General features: G+C 43.0%; 1 protein-coding gene across 1 annotated transcript; it reads right to left on the bottom strand.

The window, feature by feature from the left end:
- Positions 1–6,046: 6,046 nt before the first annotated feature.
- LOC308367068 (uncharacterized protein) lies at positions 6,047–10,468 on the bottom strand (the record flags this gene model as incomplete). Its single annotated transcript, XM_080840891.1, has 9 exons — positions 6,047–6,220; positions 6,411–6,533; positions 6,653–6,742; positions 6,957–7,069; positions 7,295–7,443; positions 7,578–7,677; positions 7,943–9,619; positions 9,773–9,886; positions 10,408–10,468. 9 exons carry the CDS (start codon positions 10,466–10,468, stop codon positions 6,047–6,049), a joined length of 2,601 nt encoding a protein of 866 aa, XP_080697017.1.
- Positions 10,469–10,812: the final 344 nt, after the last annotated feature.

Consider the following 10,812-nt stretch of genomic DNA (forward strand, 5'->3'; position numbering starts at 1 on the left):
GTTCATAAGCCATGCAGTCCATAAAATAGGAATACTCTGTGTACTAACAGTATAGTAAGACCGGTCATATGTTCAGAGAGCTTTCTAGCAACCAACAAGTTACAAGTAGGATAAACATATTAGCGAAATCTGCGTTGTCGACAGACCATCGTTTTGACTGGAGTTTTGATGTGCTTGTTAGCACCAAGTGGATTACCTCATCTACAATACATATGGGCTTGGACTCAAATCACTAGTAGGCCTACTTCACGATCTTCTATGGTTACCAGCAGATAAGGTAAATAATAATCGCCATATTTGCTTTAATGTTTTATAGAGTAAGAGGCTATGTGTAGGCTATTAGCTAATCAGAAATGTTGTAGATGCCAGAGTTGGCAACTATGGCTCAGATTTAGGTTGTTATCCATCAACATTCATTTTACAACTTACATTAGTTTCGTTGTCATTCGACTCGAAAATCTCTGGCTCAATTTGGCAAAGCACTACTGCTCTCTCCAGGGTAAACATACGTGGACCTCTCGGTGCTGTCATTTTGCCAATCTGGCTGGCTGAGGTAATCGAGTGATTAGAGAAGGCTACAAAGTGGAATACTAAGCAGTTTGTAGCGGGAAAAATTGAGAGTGAAATGTAACAAATTATACTGTATAATTACCAATGTCACAAATAGCTTAGCGGTAATATGAATAGCTTAAATGGGATGGCTACATTAGCCAGCTAGTTAGGAGAATCTCCGCTCTCTTTCTCTTATACCATCCTGTTCTGCAGCGAAGGCACATCACGTAATAACGTTATCATTTCTCAAAATAGTTAAATACAAATATATATATATAGCTTTTAAGATAAAAATATGTCCAATAAGGCTTAAAGAATTAAATCAGGTGTGTAGATGAAGTTCAGCAACAGCATTTCTAGTGTTTATATCCATGATTGTATGCTGGTCGTCGCTGGCCGTCAACTGCCGTTACAGGAGAATACAGAGCTTCGCCTTAGTGGGTGACGTCACAATGGCTCAACCTTCCCCATGTTAGTCAATGAGAGAAAAAGGGGATGAAAAAGAGGGATAAAAAAGGAGTGGCAAAGAGTATCGCCACGAAAAGTCATAGCAGCTTGCACCGGATCGGGCCGGACGTTTTGGTGTTTGAATGGCGTCTCTAGCTCAATCGGGCGAGGAGTAGTTAGCTGCAAGAAAAACGTACGGAATAAATAAAGAAAACTTGACGATAACAATACTGTGCTTCCCTTCGGGCAAGCACACTAATTAGATGTACACGGGCCTTCACTGTGAATTCTGAAGGCCTCAGGGAAGATTTCTTGGAGCCTGGCAACACTACAGGCGCCCTCACTGTTCTCGGGGAAGATTTCTCGGAGCCTGGCAACACATGATAGCTGAAATATGATTGGATGAAATCTCTAACATAAATAAACAACGCTGGAAGCTATGAAATGAAGAGAATGGACTATTGGGAATAATTTTATACATATTTATGAAAAGAAAATATTAAAAAATATATATTTTCTGATGATGTTTAGGCCAGCAGAGAAGGCCTTGCTGGCCCTGACGGACCACCACTGTTGTGTTATATGTTGTTGTGTTATATGTTGTCCCTTGTCTCACTAACAGGAAAAGTACTCTAAATTTCGTTGTATGTGAATACAACGACAATAAAGGCTTTTCTATCTTTCTATTTCTATCTAAAGCTGTTCTATGTTTTCGGTTACTCCCCAAGCCTGGCCATGAATCATGTCAAGAGATCTTCTCAGGACAGAAGCCCTCAAGTGCAGCCTAGGGGGTGTGCATGTCACATAGATCATGCAGGTAATGGAGAGTAAAGCTTACATTTTTTTTTACAATTGCTCAAACACATTCTTGAAACAGTCACTCATTTTCTCTAAACTCTAAACACAAAACCTCATCTTCAAGCACTATTTACGAAACCTCTGAATTCTCTTGCAAAATGAAACTTTCGCCTCAAAACAGTTTTACCTGTGCTCAAAATCAAACACTGCTGTCAAATCATAAACAAAGTGTTCAAAATGATATACACTTTCAAGCAGTCAGTAAACAATACACCAAAAAATAGAAAACACAATGTTCAAAACATATAGTTCTCAGGGAGAAGAACATTTAGTTTTTACCTCAAAACAAATTTCATATTTATCTATCATTGACTTTTGATGAATGAAAACATGTTCTCTCATAGTAGCTATACAAATGTATCAGAAATTACTACTTTGCTTTGCTCTAATTTGTGTTGGTTCTTTCTCCTTCTTGTACCCCTATAGTACTGTACCCTGCATCTCACTACTCACAACTCACTCTTGTTCTTTGTTGATATGAACCTGCAACCAGTCAAAATCTATTGAGCAATCAGTACTGTTACTGTACCAAATAGAAAGCACAATGTTCAGGGCCATACAACTTGTTTACGCATTGTCCTTATACAGCCTACAATGCACTGTAGGCCTACTACAATATACACTACCACAGTAAAAAGGACACAAATCAAAGGAGTCAACGTGGTGTTTACTTGTCCTCCTCCCCTCACATTGTTTCTTCTATTCATTCTCTGACTTTCTCCTTCCCACCTTCAACAACCTGTTTGCTCCCTAAACTGGCTCATATTGGTTGTGTCACATCATTTGATACAAGTTAAATCAATTTTGAGTGGTTGTGTTCAATCAATGACATTTGTTCTCTATTTGTATTTGATTGTTGCCACTTGTGTTTACCAGTATGGATGACATGTGAATTAGAGTGCAGAATGTGTTTTAAGACTGAGAATGTGTTTAGAGTTTTGCTGAAAAGTCTAAGTGAGACCTGCAAATTGTGTTTTACCATGAGAAATAGTTTAAGGTATTGACAACAGACTGCACAATTAACTCCATGAGTTCAGGCAACTGAGAACTTTGTTCAGCCAGTGGGTTTTAGTGTTTTAGCAATTGTAAAAAACTGTAAACACCGAGATAATTGCTTTCTTGTCGTCACCAATCACAAGATAAATCTGAGATAAGATTCAGGTCCCACAGCTTACTGTGACAAACTTTCCCAAAGACAGATATTTTAAGCCACTGCTCAAGACTTTGTCATGAAGCAGTCACTGGGAGTTTCCCATTGTAAAATCTTCCAGACACACCCAGACGAAGGGCTGTAGAACGCAAGCTATGAATTTGAGAACCAGGCTTTACTGAAAAGGCTTTTGTTAGCTTGGACTTTTCCAGTAAACTATACCAATTACTTTCAATACATGTTGGAACTGTAAGCAGCTCTGTCAAATTATACAGTGGCTTGGTTTATCTTGAACGTGAAAATTATCCATATTTATTGTGAGAGGTAACTTGATAGAGGCTGAAGAGTTTAAAGGGTTTTTATTACATTTTTCAGTATGCATGGTACACACCCACACAGATACATACACAGGTGCACACTCACTCATACACTGTGCAATTTGTTTGCGTTAACAGACACACACCCTTACACACATTGGCGCACATAGAAATGGGCACATTCTTCCACACACACACACACACACACACACACACACACACACACACACACACACACACACACACACACACACAATGTCATGACACACACGGGACGCATAGAGATGTCCTGGCAGCCTAGTCAGACATCAGCACATAGTCTGAGAATTCAAGGGCCGGTTCAGCCGCTCCACTGACTGGCCCGGCAAATAAACACACAGGGAACATCGCCCCCCCCCCCCCCCCCCCCCCCCCGGACCCATCTGACCCCCATCTCTTCTACCCCTCATCCACCAACCAGCACAAACACGAAGGCTGTGTGTGGACTGACTCAAAATTCCTTCTCTTGCCGTTCCGCTCACATATGCTCTGGCGGGTAGCAGTCACTGGGCAGTTCCTGAGAAAAACATTGGGTGCCCCAGTCAGTCTACAGCACATGTCCAGCAGACATGTGTGGAAGTGAATAGTACCAAGACATGTTTTTTTATAAGTCTTTGGTCATCACCCACTGTCTCCATCTTTGATGTGAAGGATCTTTGCAAAACCTTATTTACCCCTTGTTTATTTTTTTATTATAAATATATCATTTTTAACAGTAGCAGCGTTATTCATCTATTTTTTTTTCAAACAACTCTGTGTTCAAAAAGTATAGTTCAAGTAAAAACTAAACACTTAGACGGTCACCTTTCAAGTCTGTATTAGTTGTGTTGAACTGTGGACTGTGTTGTGTGCAACAGATTATTCTGTGTTCATCTAACCTCAAACGATCTGAAAAAACTATCATTTGAAGAGTGACATTTTACAGAAAAATTGCAAATTATATAGAGAAACACGAATGGAGTCTGGTATCATATAAATTCAGGAAAACCCTACACTTGCATGGACATGGGTTGTATAAGGGGGTACTTTGAAGGACTCAACAAAATGGTTATAGTAACTATTCATCTTCATTAATCATCATTAAGCATTAAAATCTTTAATGTATATTTTCCTTTATCATTATCATGTATTACAAAATTATAAAACAGATAAAAAAAGGCAGAAATCAAGTAGCATTAGGAGATTCTTGTTGTTTTGCGCACACTGTCATGAATTCGGAATCCAAATTTAACATCCAACGTCCATGCAGAGGAGGAGGTTCTCTCGCTGTCGAATGGGAGGGGGGGGCACATCAGCTTACACCCCAGCCCACACCCCCACCAGCGCCTGGGGGTGTTTCCGTGTGTCCTGGGGTTTTCTGTGTGTTGCTGTTTCTGTTTGCTCATGTCACGGTGATGTACTTTCCACCCTCCCCCAGGGATACATACACTAACATTAAAGTGAAGGATTGACACTCCTATGGCCACAGTGGATACATGGCCATTTGACACCCGCTCACTTAAGTCTGCTATCCACGTGCTTGGAAGACAACCCTTGAACCTGTTCCTTTAAATTCAGCACTCAGAAGACGCTAACATAAGTAACAGAAGGAATCTACATGTGCGTGGTGATGTCACCCCCTCTATCCTGCTATGTACAACCCTCCCCCTTTCACCTTGTGACTTCTGTCCTTTGTGGTCTTATTACCAATCCCCTGTATTTGTTGAGGTACCTGTTGAGGATGTGGTCTTATTACAAATCCCCTGTATTTGTTGAGGTACCTGTTGAGGATGTGGTCTTATTACCAATCCCCTGTATTTGTTGAGGTACCTGTTGAGGATGTGGTCTTATTACCAATCCCCTGTATTTGTTGAGGTACCTGTTGAGGATGTGGTCTTATTACCAATCCCCTGTATTTGTTGAGGTACCTGTTGAGGATGTGGTCTTATTACCAATCCCCTGTATTTGTTGAGGTACCTGTTGAGGATGTGGTCTTATTACCAATCCCTTATATTTGTTGAAGTTACCCCCCCCCCCCCCCCCCCACACACACACAAAGGTTTTTGTCCTTGGGGTACAGAATGACTGACAAATAGCATTACATACTTTTTTTATGCAAAACAAGGTTTTAAACTTACAAAAACTTACTGCATGTTTAGTGTTTGACTGATTTTGATTTTTTTTTATGTTATTTACAGTAAAATATGCACTTGTATTTACATTTGCTTTAAAAAGCTTTTTAGACATTCAAGAATAGCTCTACAACAATGGAAATAATTTAATAGCATAAATATATTGCACTTTAACATGTTATATCATGTAAACAAATAGTATGGTAGATGACATTACATATAGCAAGTATGGCAAACTTATGTGGCCTTTATTTGATCTGGCAAATACACAGAATGAGTACTCCTACTCACATCTTGCACGTCCTGCATATGATGTTTCTTAAACTTTGTTTTTTTTTCACTGAATATTTCTGGATACTTCATTCTCCTTTCATATTCTATACTACAAGGATTTTTTATCATGGACCATCCTAAGTTTCTCCCAACCTCTGTTAGGATCAGATACGTTTCTGACATGAAGTGTCATGAAGTAAAGCACTAGAAATTAGAAAAGCTGAAAGCCCTTATTTGGCCACTGTTACTGCAACAAGACGCTAATATAAAATCATGGTTGAGTGTGACATGTTTGAGCTCTATAGAGAGTCGTTTGATTCAGAGTTGGTGTCCAGTGAGTCGTCCATCTCTGCTGTCGTCTCGTCTGCTCCCTCTCTCTCGCTTCCAGCTGAGTCGCTGAGGTCTGTCTCGAACCCGGGGTTCATCTGCCCATGCTTGTGCTTCCTTTGCACTTCCTCAAACAACTGCAACACCTACAACAGATGAAGAAAGAACACCAACCAGGTCAGACTACAGTATGACACCCAACTCAACCAAATTAAATCAAGTTCACTTTGCTACAAGACCCAAGTTAAATGCTGTACCTATCTACTTCACTGTCTTTATGTACAAAGCAGAAAAAAACAGTAGCATCGGAAGTGCTATCATCTTGTTAGCGAGTACCTTTGACTTTGGTATGAGTCCTACTCTGAAGAAGCCAATGCTGCCACTCTCGATCTTGGTACAATCCACCACAGTGGAGGCAATGTTCTCTGGCGAGGGTCCATCACAAAGTACTCCATCCACCTGTGTAAACACACTCACCTCATTATAAACTCACTGAGAGGACCTGACAAAAATACTCACAGCTAATGACATGAGTCTCTGCTCTCCTCCCCGCCTAGGCGCGTCCACTGTGTATTTACCTTGTCTCCCAGTTTAGCATGCACCTGGTTATGATGAGTGGTGTCTGCTTCTCCGGTAGGGTTGGCTGAGGTCACAGCCATGGGTCCGACCTGAGGAATTAAACAAGCCTTTCGTTATAACTGAACATCAAGATTCAACAATATGATATTTTAACTGTGAAATACTACCGATTTTTAGGATTGATTTTTATAATTTCTTACAGACATGTTCAGAAACTAGTTATTATCTATTCAAACCGCACATTTTAGTGTATACAAATATATAGAATACTACAATCAGTTTAGTGATTTTGTGAGGATATACCAGGCTTATGAGTTGAGTTGCCACAGTGCAGTCTGGGTTTCTGATGGCAATACTTGATGGCGTTCCGATGTACTTTGATGACTCTTTCAGACCAAAGAATTCCATCCAGGGGGCTGGAAAAAATAATTTGTTAATTATAATCACTTTAGTTACTTCCTTAAGTTATAATCACTTAAGTCACTTAAGTCATTATTGGTAGAATAGGAGGAGTCAGGATAGCTTATTTTTCTCACCAATGTAATCAGTTGACATAGACATAATTAGGCATTATAAGGGAGCTCCTTCTAAGGTCATGGACTACTTTCAGAGTTGCAGTCGGACTTGTGCAGAGCAGTTACCTCGCGGGATAACCAAACTGATAGAGGAGGGCCAGGCAGCCTCCATGAGGTCCCAGAGCAGAGGGTTGATCTGATCCCTCACTGGCTCCAGCTGCTGAAGAGATGACACCCACAATGACATGGGCCGATCTCCAGCATGCTGCTTTGTCCTGGCACACACACACACACACACACACACACACACACACACACACACAGAGACAAATCAGGAAAGAAATGGATGGTTCCTAACATTTCCTTTGTAAAGACACAAAACAAAAGTAAAAGGTTAATAGAATCTTACTTGTAGGCCTTTTCAACAGCATCAGGACGATTACAAGCTGCTACAAGGACATAGACCGTATCAGTTGGCATTCCACACGTGCCTCCATTCTTCATTATCTCTGTACAGATGACAAAAAGAAACAAAGATAAGGTTACTTTCACACTGATACAGAACTTGCTATCCTGTATTTAGTTGTGGGAGGAACTGACACTGTGAGGACTGTGTTCATTTGTGCATGCACAGCCTTTTGGTTTTGGTAGCTAGTACTAAGTGTTATTATGTAATTAACTGTTCTGTGAAAATATACAAATGCGAAGCAGAAACATCACTTCACTTCTTTGAGTTTGAACCTGCCATCCTAAGGTGAAGGCGGTCTCCCTCACCTGCAATCTCCAACACAGACGTGGCCTTCCTGGAGGGCAGATGGGGGCAGTTCTCTCTTCCCTTCCCGCCAAGCTTGATCAGTGGGGCACCCAGTGGGATCTGTGGCTTCTGGAAGGTGCTGTTAAAGATGTTGGCTAGGAAGCAGTAGAAGCTGACCAGGCCAAAGATGATGGTGACGCCAATGTCGTAGCCGTAGGGCAGAGCGCCCACCGCGTCCAGCAGGAAGCTGATGAGGATGAGCTGGAAGGTGAAGGCGTAGGCGAACCACGCCACACTTAGGTACAACGCCGCGACTGTCACCAGACAGTTGAAGAGCATGAAGCTGATGAGGCCCACCGCCACGCTGAAGCCGCGCGTGCTGCCATAGAGGCCGCCGAAGCGCGTCAGCCCCCACACCGTCCACATGAAGCCGTACATGATGAAGGCGGCGCTCTCCAGGGTCTTCCCCCGGGCGAATGCCACCGAGCCACACAGGAGCTGCAGCAGGCCCCCCGATACCACCGCCCAGGGCAGGATGAGCACGGCCAGAGGGCCCTCAGCGCCCACGGACGCTGTGATGGCGAAGGCAGCCAGCACGCTGGACGCGTGGCCCAGTATCTCGGCGTCTGCGTATCTGGAGTAGCCGAGGTAGGGGGCATGAAAGTCTTTGTCTTGGGACCTCAGGGCGAGGCCGCCGGTGCGAGTAAGGAGTGCTTTGAGCAAGCCATCGCCTGTGGGTACTTTGTAAGGAGATGCCTTGTTGTTGATGGTGACCAGGAGCATGAGGGCTGTTGCTACAAAGATGGCTGCCTGCACGCCTTGCGTGCCGCCCTGGAAGAAGCCCCTGGGCTGAGCAGCAATGGCAATGCTGTACGCCACAAAGAAGAGCTGGTAGAAACTGTCCACCAGACTCCTCTGGAAGCTAAACAGCGCCAGTACGAAGAAGAGGATGGCGAAGACGGCGGGGAAGGGAACGGGGGAATAGGGTGGCCTGAGGGTCAGATCCCCCACCAGGGCACTGTAGCCCTCGGCAAAGCGCAATATGGCCATGAAGCCATAAAACGTGGCGGAGACCACATCCAGGCCACGATAGCAGAGCAGGCACACGCCCAGTTGGAACACGCCGGCCGTCCACAGCCATGGCACGAGGCCGACGGACAGCGAAGGGACCACGCCCAGCAGGGGGCAGGCTAGCACACTAGCAGAGAGCAGGTTCATGACAAGACCCACAGTTACAACGTCACTGCTGTCTGGACCCTGCATCTGGGTTGGGCCATGCTTGTCTGTCGGACCGGTACCGGGAAGCTGCAATTTACCATGAGTGATAAATGAAAGCAGGCGCCCACTACCAAAGTACGTGCCAACGAAGCACACAAGGAGGTAGTTAGCCGCTGTCGCACCCTGTCCAAAACGAATCTCGGCAAGGCCAGCTATCTGATGGGCACAGGCTAAACTGATGGTGAAAGCAATGATAAAAAGCACTACCTCATTAGCTAAAACAGCAACCAGGCCCAGGATGAGCAAGGCTAACGTGAAGGCTGCTAGGCCAGGTATCATGGCATTTCTTAGCCCCTGTGTGGAATCCACATAGCCCTCCCCCACCAGGATGTACACCAGACCTGAGGCGCACCACAGGGCTGCCACTGTCAAACACAAACACGTGAAGAGAGGAGCAGGGGAGAGGCTGCGTCGCACTCCTGCGGAGAGAGAGAGAGAGAGAGAGAGAGAGAGAGAGAGAGAGAGAGAGAGAGAGAGAGAAGGAAACTGAGAATGAGCAAGAAAAGCTACCTAGAAATTTGGTATTTAAATGTTTTAAATACTGTTTAATAATTCAGGAAAATGTGAAATACCAGCGTATGCCAGGAGAGAAGATATGATGAGGAGCAGAACTCCCAGAGCAGTGCTGGAGATGAGGCTTTCTCCCGGCGCACTGCCATATCCATTCACCAGAAGCAGCAGAGAGCCTGAGAAGTCAGAACACTGTCGTATTGAGTGACATGTTTTGCCCTCTATTGGCTACATTGTGAACTGCAGCGGAGTGGCATAGAGAATCACCGTCGAGTTTTAAAAAAGGTGTCAGTGTCAAATAAACTATTCTTCAACTCTAACAAATGGTAACGCATAACGTTTTTACGCATGTTTTAAAATGTTTTAGGCTCCAGTGACAAAAACAACAAAAACAAAACAAACCAGAATAATTTGTTGATTGTATGATACTGATGAAGAACATGATAATGATGATAATCATTGTCCTTATCATCAATATCATTAATCAAAGTCTCCATGATAGAACTGAAAATAAGTGCAGCGCAGCCATAAATTAAATCCTTGGTTTTAAACTTTGATTATTTCATGTCCTTTAATCGCACCCAGAAATGTAATTTTGCCTTTAACTTTTACATTAACGTGCATTACTAAGTCATGTTTAGTACATATATTAAAATACAAATTTAAAACATTTTTGTCATAAGAAAAAGCTACCTACCACCCGAGATTCCTAACACACCAACTGAATAATGCAGCGACTGGATTTCAGCATCTGCCATCGCGCGAGTGAATGAGCCCAACGAAACGCTCTTCTCCTTATAGCGCCTGAAGGTGTACCTTGAACGTCAAACAGGAAAACTCGGTTCAGAACACACCCCTCAGATTGAGTTTCGGACATTCCCTGAAGAGAGGACGATCTTGAAAATATGTACACCCTACAGCAAGGAAAGATATAGCAAAAAAATTTTCAAAGATGTTTTCCGCCCAAACGTTTGCTATTTTCATTTCACCTGACATAGGCTATGCATAGGCTATTGTAATAACAATTTGTCACACACATTGTTGTAAGAAATACTACTTTAACTAAGCAACTCACAACTAACATATTTTCTGTACTTACGTT

This window comes from Sprattus sprattus, assembly GCF_963457725.1.
Source record: "Sprattus sprattus genome assembly, chromosome: 6".
Lineage (NCBI taxonomy): Eukaryota > Metazoa > Chordata > Actinopteri > Clupeiformes > Clupeidae > Sprattus > Sprattus sprattus.